General features: G+C 39.9%; 1 protein-coding gene across 4 annotated transcripts; it reads right to left on the reverse strand.

The window, feature by feature from the left end:
• Positions 1–435: 435 nt before the first annotated feature.
• LOC109470223 lies at positions 436–5,382 on the reverse strand. 4 transcript variants are annotated; one of them, XM_019769068.1, is made up of 4 exons: positions 5,077–5,250; positions 2,639–2,806; positions 1,576–1,648; positions 436–999 (listed from the first exon to the last, which is right to left on the reverse strand). In XM_019769068.1, exons 1-3 carry the CDS (start codon positions 5,204–5,206, stop codon positions 1,620–1,622), a joined length of 327 nt encoding a protein of 108 aa, XP_019624627.1. In that variant the 5' UTR covers positions 5,207–5,250; the 3' UTR covers positions 436–999; positions 1,576–1,619. The 4 variants fall into 4 exon arrangements, with proteins under 4 accessions (XP_019624627.1, XP_019624628.1, XP_019624624.1 ...); XM_019769069.1 differs by having other exon boundaries at positions 2,639–2,785; positions 5,077–5,249; XM_019769065.1 differs by lacking the exons at positions 436–999; positions 1,576–1,648 and adding an exon at positions 2,059–2,366 and having other exon boundaries at positions 5,077–5,382.
• Positions 5,383–13,548: the final 8,166 nt, after the last annotated feature.

A 13,548-nucleotide genomic window follows, 5' to 3' on the forward strand; every position in this document is an offset into this window, starting at 1 on the left:
ATTATGTGTATTATTACCATTTGTATCATCTGATTGTAAACCCTGCATCAATTCAGCACTATAAGGCTGCGATTGCACGGGTGATGTTTAGCCAATAAACCATTTATTATTATTATTACTTTAATGTTGGCATTTTTATAGAGTATTTGTCTGTCCTAGAACGCCGAATATCCACAATCCTACACGGTTAAATGTTTGCATGGGGAAGAAAGATTGTATGTCCTCCGATGCCTAGCTAGGTTATAGCAAATGCTGGGGACCAATTTTTCATTGTCGTACTGGGGCCTTTACTACTATAGATAGTCTTTTTCAGATAGTATATGTTATAATGTATATGCCAATAAAACATGAATAGCTGAAAAGTGTTTTGTAAACCTTTGCATTGGCCCAAGCCCAGCAAACAACAACACTATTCAAATAACACAGAAGCATAAATTTAAACCAGTCACCAGTTTTATTATCCTTCATATTCAAACATTCACAGTTCCATTGCTTTCTATGATGTAACGTTACCTAGTGTACGCATACATGTCCGGAAATTGATGAAAAATGTTCACGATAATCCTCACTACAATTCCTTGCTAGGATTGTTTAAACATAAGGTTGAAAAATCAATGAATCAGTGGCTCAGAGATTCTGTTGATATTTGAGGAATTTAAAGAAATAACGATTAATAGTATCAAAACCTAATCACCATTCCATCTTGTTGTTTAGTATTACTACTGCAATTAGAAAGCATTTTAAGATGTTGAGATTTTAAGATTAAATTTCAGCTGAAAAACGACCAGAGCTGGCCCAATCAACATTGCCCTAAGCAAGTTTAACTTGTTAACCTGCCTAGGTTTCAATAACCCATTTAGTAACTTACTAAATGTGTTATTGAAACGTAGGCAGGTACATTCCTTTGTATTAGTGAATCGAAGAACTTAATCACCCATGTCTAATTAAACTATTGAAGGTCTTCTGCCTCAGCCGCCTGGTCCTGAGCTCCCTGCAGTTCTGTAAGAAAAAAGAGAAGATAAACAGGAGACGTAAGAAACACTAAGAACAACCCAAGACGGGGCAAACTGACAACAATCAAGGGGTAGGGCTGGAAAATCAGTCTAAAATAAATAGGTCTGACCTATTGACTGTCCGAAAACGTTACTTCTTAGTTAGGCGACACCGACTTAATTTTATGGATGACATCCTCCGGCCAAAAATAAACATGCTACTAAACCACAGGCATACAGTACTGTGAATTTGGCGCATTACATAGCGACGTATACGACAGGCCGGCACATGCTGGATTTTTGCGGAATTTACATGTATGCATCGACACTGTAACCGTTACGTATATGTACTGTGTTCTTGAGTCGTGGAGCTTCGGTAGCTTGGGTGCCGTCCTCCGGCTTCGTTGTCGCTAACCACCATGGACTACCCAGACCTAAAGCCAGGCCAGAGCCTCGGAAGACGTGATCTTTTTTTTTTTTTAGATTCAGGCGAAAGTCAATGCGCGCGGATGTCATCCATAAAATTAAGTCGGTGTGGCCTATAGTATAGAGCTATGGTGGGACTTAGCCACCTCAGACGTACCATTTGCCGTGACTTGCACCAGGCGGAGGCGCTGGAGTCCCACTTCAGGCTAAGAACGCCTCCTCCTGCAGTTCTGTTAGAACAAGAGAAGAAAACACCTCAGACGCTAGAAAAATTAAAATCAACCCAACAGGACACATATATAAAATTGAGGGCAATCTGCGAAAGTGAAATTCAAGTGTTAAAGGTAAATAACAAAACAAACAAACAAAAACACGTCAAAGAAACCGGAGACGTGGCCCCAGAATCAGTATTATCCTAGAACTCGCAGAGACTGGATTTATCTACTGGCATGAACTGATACGTTGTATCAGCAAATGTACTCCAGTTTATTGTTTTAGACTAAATTTATTGTCGATGTCTAGTATCTAAATGTAGTTATATGTTTGAATTGACTAGCCTCCTTCGCAGTCTTGTTGGGCGTCGGCGTTATTTTTTCTCTGAGCGACGCGAGTAATATGCCGCCGCGAGGGACGATTTGCTGCCGAGGGAGTTTTTGTCACGGAGAGAAGGATGTTGGAGCGCGAATCGTTCTCTCCGCGGCAAAATCTCCCTCGGCAGCAAATCGTCTCTCGTGGCGGCATATTACTAGCGTCGCTCACAGAAAAAATAACGCTGACGCCCAACAAGACTGCGAAGGAGGTTAGAATCTGACTGTGTCCCACGTGTATTGTATCGCTGCATGATTAGAGGTTTTAGTGGGGAGGCACAGCTCAGCCTTACGACAATTTCGCAGACAATTTTTGTACTCTTTCGCTCTTTGTTTCGCTTCTCCATCCCCAGCTCTGTCACTACAAGAAAATTAGTAAAAAAAGGGTCGATTGAGCTCAACCCGGAACGGACACGGGTACTGAATACATACATGTGTCAAAAGTACGACGTACATGTACAGTAATATTTAGGAGCGCGCAACGCCATTTTAGTAATAGAATAGTGAACTGTATAGCAAAGAGAGAAATGAACTGCATATGTTTTTACAGCACCTATTCCCCTATTCAAATTCGTTTCTTGGTAAGAGAAACTGTATGAATGAGGTTTATGGGGAGGCACAGCTAAAATGTACCTTCTTCCTCAGCCTCCAGGTCCTCTACTTGGTCCCGCTTCCCCATCGGACCCCCGCAGCCAGCAAAACAGTGATGTCTTAACTCGCCTCTCAGGCGACGGCATCTAGAGCGGCACCCAACTCGCTTCTCCATCCCCACCTCCGCCACTGCAAGAAAATAAACAAGTGCTTTCGGAAAAAGATGCCATTTTCGCCGCAATGAAAAGGCTTACAGTTTTTACGAACTGGTGGATGGTTGAGGAGTATGTGGTGGAACGTACCGTAGTGCAATGCAGTCTAGCATTTTCCCTATCCTAGCTTTTCAATGTACATTATATAAAGGTTTCTTGTTCTCATAATATTGTATATAATTATAGAACATGCACTTCTATAATTCAACTCTTTAAAATATTACAAAACTCTAGTAAATAACAGTTAATAACCTGTTTTCTCACTTTAAGAGTCTTATTAACAGAATAATGAGACACAAAGGTACATTTTAACTTAAGTAAATAATTTTCTTCATCTCTTCCGTGGCTTTGTCCCCAACATGCAATTTTATGAACCTTGTGACATTCAACCCTAAAATAATACTCGAAGAGAACTTCAAAAGTCATCTTCTACTAATCATATATAATTTTTTACATTATATCATCTGATCAACCTGATCAACCTGATCCATTAAAATTGTCAATGGAAAATACCTAGTCAAACAGTGCAATACCTGTTTAAGTTATTGTCTTACAGACGCGTTTGTAACTAACTGTGGGGTTCGACAAGACTGTAATCTAAGTCCAACTCTGTTTAATTTATTTATCAGTGACATCATAGCCGAGTTTAATGATCCTTGTTGTGACTCTCCTATTCTTTGCAATAAGAAAGTTCCTTGTCTTTTGTATGCAGACGACCTTGTGTTATTCTCCGAATCTCAGCAAGGCCTACAGTCATGTTTAGCTAAATAAGAGAAATATTGTAAAGATTGGAATTTGAAGGTGAATTTGAAAAAGACAAAGATAATTGTCTTTACTAGGGGAGGTAGACTACCTAAGAATTGTTATTTTTTGTTTAGTAATAACATAATAGAAATTGTAACGTCATATTGTTATCTAGGTATAGTGGTAAGCGCAGCTGGTACGTTCAAAGCCAACAACAAACATCTATTAGTAAGCAACAAGGGTCTAAAATCCTTGTTCAGCATCAGACAATCCCTTAGCAAAGCCGACGCCTCATTATCCATTAAGAAGAAGCTCTTTGACTCCTGTAGTAAACCTATCCTACTGTACGGGTCTGAAATATGGGGTTCTTTTAAAAGCCAAAAATTTTGTCCTATTGAATCTGTACACCTAAAATTTTGCAAACATTCACTGAATATGCCAAAAACAGCTAGTAATTTTGCAGCACGGGCAGAACTAGGGAGGTACCCCATTCACTTGGAGGCCTCCCTGAACGCTATCAAGTATTTTATTCGACTCCACAAGAACGTACCAGCTGACTCCCTTCAAGCAGACGCCCTCCTATGTCAAATAGACCTAGAAGCTTCAGGTACTAAATGCTGGGCGTCTGGCGTACGTAGAGCTTTAGAGGAATGTGGTTATGCTTTCGTCTGGCAAAATCCCCAATCAATTTTTTCGAACACGTCCCCTACCATTTCATCAATTTTCCAGCGATTAAAAGACATTTATTTTCAGACATTCCTATCCGAAATTCACAATGATAGCAAAGCTGTGAATGCTAAGAACAAACTACGTCTATACAGATTACTAAAACATTCCTATAACGAAGAAAAATATCTCAACTTAGCGAACTTACGTCACAGGTCCTCCATTACAAAACTAAGAATCAGTTGTCACAAATTACGAATCGAATCAGGAAGACATAACCGCACTCCTCTAGAACAAAGAACCTGTCAATTCTGCAGTTTAGGCCAAATAGAAGATGAAATACATTTCACCATAGATTGCCCCTTGTATAGTAGAGATAGACTCATATTTTTTAGCCATGTATTAAGTATATTTCCCCACTTCAGATATTTGACTAGTAAAGAGAAATTTGTATTCCTTTTAACTTTTGATAAACCTACTCTAAGTAATCTCACAGCCGCATATATTCATACAATCACTACTAAGCGAGATGAAGCCGAAAATAATAGAAATTAGACATTTATTTATTATATGTTCATATGTATGTAATGTATATATGTTAATGTTCATGTTCTGTACCCATGCGACCTGTACTTAGTTCTGTAGAACACAAATGTACAATAAAGGTCTTCATTCATTAATAAATAAACACTCATAAAAGGTTGATTTAAGAAACATTGAGCTCAACCCGGGACGGACGAAGGTACTGAATACATGTGTCAAAAGTAATTCAACGACGTACATGTAATATTTGGGAGCGCGCAACGTTACATTTACATTATTAGGATATAGCCAAAAGAGTACACAGCTCAAACGTACCTTCTAGCTCATCAACCAAGTCTTCTAACTCGGCCAACAGGCCTTGCAGGTCCTCCTCACGAGGCTCGGCGATGGCTTCGGCCACAAGCACCAGGCAGCCCAGGAACAGGAGGCACACGGTCAGCTTCATCTTCCAATCGTATGGTGAACTCTGAGGAAAAAATATAAAACAGATACAGTCATATATGCATGTAGTAAATATACGATTGCTTATACACGGAACTTTACCCTCTCTAAAAAAGAATCCTAACGGTTCCAGCCTGTCGTGCGAGCTCTGCACGAGGTTGACGTCCATTTTACTAGTATATTTATCTTTCACTTAACACACAGCAAATAGCCACTAAAGGTTGATAAATTTTGTGTTTTTTTCTGGTTTGATCGTACAAATCCACTACCTTTTTTGCATACTAAACAACTTTTCGCTGGGAAAACGAGAAACAATTAATTGAAAAGTTTATTGCAAATTCTTGCCCGGGGGCTAATTGCAAACTACAAAACATAAAAGAACAATGGAGTAGGGTATAAAATAACTAAAGTCTACATGATAAAGATAGCTGTCTAGAACTATAACTATGTCTAAAACTATATCTGAAGGGTTTGCCTTCTCTTCTGTAAACCATGGAAGACGTAATGTCCCACCTTTTCCAAAATTTGTGGGTTTTGGGAAGTTCAAAAAAGAATAGTTTTTTCTTGGTCTGTAAGTTTAGAGAAATTGGGATAAATTGTAGAAGTTTGAAAAGTCAATTCATTTCGAGCGTTGTTGTGGAATGAACAGTTTGAAATAAGATGTATTTCGTCTTCCACAGCCTTTGCACTACAATATTTACAAATTCTTTCACATACAGGTAGTCTTAATGAGCTGATCTCTGTGAAAAACCGCCAGGGGCACTGCCGGGTCATGGAAAAAGGAGGGATTCGCCTCTTTATCTTTTGTCCAGAAACGCTTATTTTATCAACGTTCCCACTACATTAATTACTGTTTAGCATATAAAGAAAAATTCCAAACTGATATATCCAACACAATAAATAGATAAAGGCCTTAATTTTATATTTACTTTCTTAAAAGCTCAGTACAAAGGTCATATATATCCGCAAAAATTCAAAGTAATATCTTACTTCAACTATGCATACTAATGTTACCTACTATTTACAGGTTCAGCATCTTCCCGTTTTTGAGGTAGTTGTAGATGTACAAGCATATGGAACTGATGACACATGGTTTGTCAAGTTTTATAAGGCATACGAATTTTTCTGCTTTGACAAAATGTCTAAAGCTAGGAATCTTACTGGTATTTTTTTTATAAAAGTATAGAGAAGATCTATCTTTTTTTTCTGTATTATGTAAAATCAACTGTAAAATGAATTAAACGTAACCATATGGCTCAATCTCAATTTGATTCAAGGACTGGACCCATGCTAAACTTTCGTCCCAGGCGGTTGGGCAGTCGACTGTATCCTGCTTCTATTGGAAAGGACCCCATAAGCAAACGTCTGGCAGGGTGTACCAGTCGAACAAGTCACAGTGGGGACGTGTGGAGCGACGGCAGAGCGTTCGACTCCGAACCAAGAGGTCGCGAATTCTGCCACACCACCAAACTTGGGAAACGCATTTGAAACGAATATCCCTATTTAAGCCTAGGTCACAATTTTTAAAAAAGGGGCCCGTGCGGCGCGTTGGCGGGTTGTTTTTGACACTATCATAAGGCGAGGTCACATTTCCCAACACGAGGCCCGGCCGGGCAGTCACATGGAACGAAAATTATAATATAAGACAGCAAAAAACAATATAAAAGTTTTAGAAAATTAACGTGTGACGTACGACGGCTGCCGGCCTATTTTGGGCCACGCGCTGTTGACGAATTGATTTTCACTCGAGCTTAAAATCTCCCCAGGCCCCGGCGGCAAGCGTTTGCCGGGACGAAGCCATAACGTCGCCGGAAGAAGCCGTATCCTCCCGCCGGGTCCCACCAGGCTCCCTCATGGGCACCTGTCTAAGATTGTGACGTGACGTGTGCTGATCTGTGCATTCATTGTTTAGAAGAAGGCGGTTCATATGAAGGACTTATGATGTTCTCAACATAGCCCTATCATCAGTAAGTCGTAGTGTCCATACACGTGTCTCAGCTTCAACTTTAGCCTCAACCAGGGAGGAACCCACCATAAAAAAATCGGGACGTACAAGACAGGGACCCCACCAGGGACCTTAAAGGTGCCCGGCCGAACTGGTAGTAGTAGTAGTAAATGGTTTATTGATAAAAACTCGATACAAATCGGCCTTGCAGTATACACTGAATTGCGCCGAATTTTACATTCCACATACTCAGTAAAACTAACACCGTGGGCTAATATGATAAAAGTATATACAAGTAACATTCAATAATTGTCGACATGGTTTTCCACACTATAAATATGGCGAGGTGGTTCGACATCAAGGAAATTAAAAACATAATTGTGCGGTGAGACTGTTCTCGAATCAAAACAGTTCTAACAGTTCAGTTTACAGTCCATTGAGGAGTTTAGCCAACATCAGCTTCGCACTCGTGGTGTATCTTTAGAGTAACTGTAAGAGCCGCTCGGCACCCTACCTCACCCCACACGGGTCAAGACGGGAGACTGACCGGGCATCAGACGGGCCCCTGACAGAAACCGGTCGTCAAGATACGATACCAAAAGTCTGTGAATTTTAAATAGAAGCCACCTCAGCGCCCCGACAGGGAGCCGTAAAGGAACATTAATTTTGACCCTGACAGCCGGCGTACGCTCGGCTTCATGACGCCGGCCGCGTCTACACCGAGGATCTACACCGAGAACATGCCGAGCAGGCCCCGTTGGAAATGTGACACAAACTTTAACGGCGTCACAAGGCCGATATTTTTTTGGTTCATATTTCTGAATGGTCAAAAGGAATTGAATAGATCTCCCATATCCAGGTGGATCGGGGCAGGCGAAGATCACCCGATCTCTAAAAATCATGCGATAATCGAGAGAGCATAGGGCTTGTTTTCTGCCAAATGTTCATTTGACGAACTAGGCCTATAGGTTGTGTTTCAGCGGTATCAAAAGTTTCATCTTCACACTGACGATAAAAATAGATTATGGACCAAGAGGGCAGTAGGAGATGATTTGACCACATTGACGGTGGATTGTTGCGACAGCAAAACGTCTAGATACTCAACATTAACTGCCATATATTAAACAATCAAACAAGTGAAAAATATAACGGGAAAAAGATATGCGTGCTTCATGTACATATGTACTTACCAGATTTCTTGTCAGGTCTGGAGATCTTTCTCACTTCTTCTCAGATCTGGAGACGAGCGGGTGCATGGAATGTAGAAGTGTGCGGCGATCCTGGCATATTTAAATGCTCACACGTTGTAATTATGCTAATCAAAATCTAACGGTAGGGAGAATTGCTCTGCTTGCTGTCTGAGGTACGGGCATTCCGTTCCTTTTCCAGGCCCTTCTATAGGGAGATGGAATCACTCTTTATCTGCTCTCATGACTGGTACCCAGTTCTTGGTACGTCCGTCCATATCAAAGGACGTGGGATCGGTTTAGAATGAAAGGGACTATGATCAAAACATAAAAACTTCCCAAAAAAATATCGCCGTAGGCCTAGCCAAAGAAGGAGTGCGGACCCTGGCTTCTTGCCAAATAAATAAATAAAAAATAGATGAAAGGAGAGTGAAAGGATCTGCAGAGTTTGACAAATGAGGTGTGTGCTGTGTGACACATTTCCCCAGGCGTATGAGAACGTTTATACAATTAACATTCCTTTTATTGTAAAGACGCAACGGCCAAAGAGGTCGGGGGGTTAAATTATCTGGACTCTGCTTGTCACTCTGTATCCTGCTGGCTCAATCATCACACCTTTCCTTATTTTAATTCAACAAATGTTTAAAATTCAGAAGGCAAAACAACCATTTCACCATAAAGATATACAGTACATAATCAAACATGTGAAAAGTTCGCCTCCTAATAGAAATAAGTGAGGGTAAACCTTTTACAGAAGCAAAATCTTACAAACCGGAAAAGTTTCTCGATGATAACCATGACGATAAGATATTTTACATGACATAAGGTCACAGAGGGGAAATGTAAACTAATAATTTTACTATTTCTGAACTTTATAGGAAGCCGAAATCTCAGGTGTTCCGAAACCGCCAACATTAGACGAACTTTGAACTGACAAGGATTGATGGGAAGCCCTTTAATGATAGCCTATTGACGTCCCATGTATTGTTAAGGGTTCTTTGTGCACCGCAATTATCCAGATGACCAATTATAGGTTGTTTACCTAAAGACTGTTCCTTTTTGTTTGATAATAATACAGTAGAAAGAGTATCATCTTATTGTTATTTAGGCATCATTGTTAACTCAGCTGGTACAGTCAAACCCAACCACAAATACCTTTATAGTAAGGGGCTGAAAACTTTGTTTGAAGTTAGCACAGCACGAAAACAGATATTTAAGCAAAATTTACGACATCCGTATTGAGACTTTAAAGACAGGGAAATATGTAAGCAAACTTTAAGAGAGATTAAAGTGTACTGAAAAAGAAATCTAATCTTTACGAAGAATTTTCGCAGTTGTAAATGTAACGTATTACGGCATGTTTCTTTACGCACGGTTTACAGATACTGAAATATTCAGTTCCGACAAACATGTTAAACTTATATGTTCCAGAAAGGTATAGGAAATGTTTCGTATTTCTGTTTCAAAACATAGGTCAAATTTGAAACATGAGTAAATCAATCAGGTATATCTTTAATTTTTTTCTACGCACAATTTAAAGCAAGACGGAAAAGGCGCCGCATAAATCATCGAGAGCCTGTGCCTAGAACTCTGTTTCCTTTCAACGCCTGACATGAATTGTAGCAGACCTCGGTGCACGCAAATACAAAAAAAAAAAATCGCGTTATGTTTTTATGGCTTACCAACAAACATATGACGTGTCTAATCTTCCTCTCCGCACACTTTCTGTGTACGGTGGTCAGACTTTCCCTCTTTAGCTTATATGTTCCCAAAAGTTATATGAAAGGTAGCGTTTATTCCACAAATATAAGACACGTTTAATCTTTCTCTACGCACGCTTTAAGCGAACGGAGGGAGAACCTCCCCCCTTTAGCTTATATGCTCCCGAAAACAATATGAAAGGTAGCGTTTATTCAACAACAATACAGCGACAATACGACGGGTTTAATCTTTTCCAACGTGCATTTTAAGTGATATGTTTCATAAAGCTATAGATGATATGTAGCGTTTTTTTCAACAAACATAGGACGTGTTTAATCTTGCCCTACGGGTATTCTAAGTGAACGGGGAGGTACCTCCTCCCTTTAGCTTATATGTTCACAAAAACTATATGAAAGGTAACGTTTATTCAACAAAATTTAAATATACGACGCGTTTAATCTTTTTCTACGCACGCTTTAAGCAAACGGAAGGAGAACCTCCCCATTTAGCTTATATGTTCAAGAAAACTATATGAAAGGTAGCGTTTATTCAACAAATATACGACGCATTTAATCTTTCTCTACGCACGCTTTAAGCGAACGGGGGGAGAACCTCCCCCCTTTAGCTTATATGATCCCGAAAACAATATGAAATGTACCGTTTATTCAACAACAATACGGTGACAATACGACGTGTTTAATCTTCCCCAACGCGCAGTTTAATTGATATGTTTCCAAAAGCTATGGATGATATGTAGCGTTTTTTTCCAGCAAATATACGCTGTGTTATATATTTTCCTACGGGTATTTTAAGTGAACGAGGAGGTACCTCCTCCCTTTAGCTTATATGTTCACAAAAACTATATGAAAGGTAGCGTTTATTCAACAAATATACGACGCGTTTAATCTTTCTCTACGCACACTTTAAGCGAACGGGTGGAGAACCTCCCCCCTTAGCTTTTATATTCCCAAAAGCTATGTGAAATATAGCGTTTATTCAACAACAATAAGGCGTGTTTAATCTTTCCATACGCGTATTTTAAGTGACGTTGGCTTATATATTCCCCAAAACTCTATGAAACATTGCGTTTATTCAACAAACATACGACGTGTTTAATCTTACCTTACGAGTTTTTTAAGTGACGTTAGCTTATATGTTACCGAAAGCAACATGAAATGTAACGTTTATTCCACAAACATACGACGTGTTTAATCTTACCTTACACGTACTTTAAGTGAAGTTAGCTTATATGTTCCCGAAAGCTATATGAAATATAGCGTTTAGTCAACAAACATACGACATGTTTAATTTTTCCTTACGTGCATTTTAAGTGACGTTGGCTTATATATTCCTAAAAGCTCCATGAAACGTAGCGTTTATTCAACAAACATACGGCGTGTTTAATCTTACCTTACGCGTGTTTTAAGTGACGTTGGCTTATATGTTCCCGAAAGCTAAAGGAAATGTAACGTTTATTCAACAAACATACGGCGTGTTTAATTTTTCTGTACGCGTATTTTAAATGACGTTGGCTTATATGTTCCCAAAACCTCTATGAAACGATGCGTTTATTCAGCAAACATACGACATGTTTAATCTTTACCCATGCGAATTTTAGGTAAACGGGAGGTGATCTCTTCCCTTCAGCTCATATGTCCCCAAAAGTTGTATAATTTTGCTTTATTCTATTTCGTCTAATAAAGTATGTATTCAAACTGGAAAATACTGTCCGTCCGTAACATGTTTATAATGTTACGTACTCCTTCCTGGAATTTTTAGGTGGACAATTCGGGTGTGAAAGTACGAGACCGTTGTTTCAGGATGGACAAATCAGTTGTCGGCGGCGAATGTAATGAGAAATGAATGCAAATGTGAATGTAAAAAGTTGTTTATAAAAACATGGAACAAACAGTATCTGCGGTGTGTTTCGGTAAGATGCGCTGACAAGGCATGGTGTTTTTCAAAATATAAATTTATTCAGTGCCAAGCTGTGAAAAAACAACCCAGTGGTTCAAATGAAAGATAATCGCCATATGGGGGAGCCGATATCTGCCAGATGGTGTGTCATGTGACAGGGTATTATCCAATGACAGACAACGGTGGGATTTTGAAATCTACTGGATATGCAAGACGCAAGCACCAGGGCTAGCATTTCACAGGGCGCCTTTTTGAAGACAAGTACGGGATGGAAGATTGGACCAATTCCATCAGGACTCACTGCAGGTTATGGACGAATTCAGTTGGTTTTAATCACCCTGAACCCCGACGGAACGGACACAAAACTAGGGCACATGGTCCTCGTTCTGTACAAGTCTACAAAACGGATTGGGGTGGAGATATGGAACACGGCACGGCACGGAATGAGAAAACATCACGACCGTATCGATTTGTGTCGGCGACCAAGACCGGGAGTCATATCGGTATCTGTATTCGCGAAACTGAGCGGATTACTTCTCCAAGCCTGCGGTGGCCAAATGGACAAGAGTAAACTCTGCCTTTGCCTAACGACGTTGGATTCGGAATTCTAGACTTGGGTACAGCGCAGAATCTTGAAGGAACTTTGCACGGACACAGTGACTTATCGCTAGAGCTCAGCCGGCTGCATCAACGAGAACAAAGACTATACGACTTGGTCACTAGCCTGGTTTCCAGTCTACCGGGTATGGAGCGACTTTCTTTGGGGATCTAGGACCTCTTCGCCGCCGGAGTAAGCCAGGCTAGCCGGTATGTTTCGCATCGATATCGTGCCGCTAAACTCTATCCAGGGAGCCTAACTTCAACAGGACGGCAGGCCCGAAGATACCCCTCCCAAACCACGACAGGACTGGACACCAAAATGCCACAAATACCTCTGACATACGCAGAATAAACGGCAAGTAAATGCAACAGAATACGCCAACGTTACGCACACTTTATGGGTAATAAAGACGCAGTTTAAGCTGCTGAAAGTCAACTGAAAATCCGAAAAATAAGCACCATATACGCAACAAATGATTACCTTTACACACACGTATATTGGCCGTAAAAGTGCTTCAATTAGAAATAAACGTGAACTTTAAATACGTTATAAGAGCATTTTAAAAAGTATTTATGACAACTTTAAGCAGCTGAAAGGCTACGTGAAAACCGGAAAATACGGATCCATCCGCACCTATCCGTCATCTTTACACACACTTATATGAGCCGTAATAAATGCTTAAAGAATGAAAATACGTCAACTTTACTTACAATTTAGAACTATTTTCATCATCATTTAAGACATCTTTAAGTGCTTAAAGGCTACGTGAAAACCGGAAAATAAGGATCCATCCGCACCTTTCCGTCAACTTTACACATACGTATATTACCCTTAAAAATGCTTAAACAATAAAAATACGTTAACTTTACTTACAATTTAAAAATATTTTAATCATCATTTAAGACATCTTTAAGTGCTTAAAGGCTACGTGAAAACCGGAAAATAAGGATCCATCCGCACCTATCCGTCATCTTTACACATACGTATATTATCCT

This window comes from Branchiostoma belcheri, unplaced genomic scaffold (assembly GCF_001625305.1).
Source record: "Branchiostoma belcheri isolate BF01 breed outbred unplaced genomic scaffold, Haploidv18h27 scaffold22, whole genome shotgun sequence".
In the NCBI taxonomy this organism is placed as follows: Eukaryota; Metazoa; Chordata; class Leptocardii; order Amphioxiformes; family Branchiostomatidae; genus Branchiostoma; species Branchiostoma belcheri.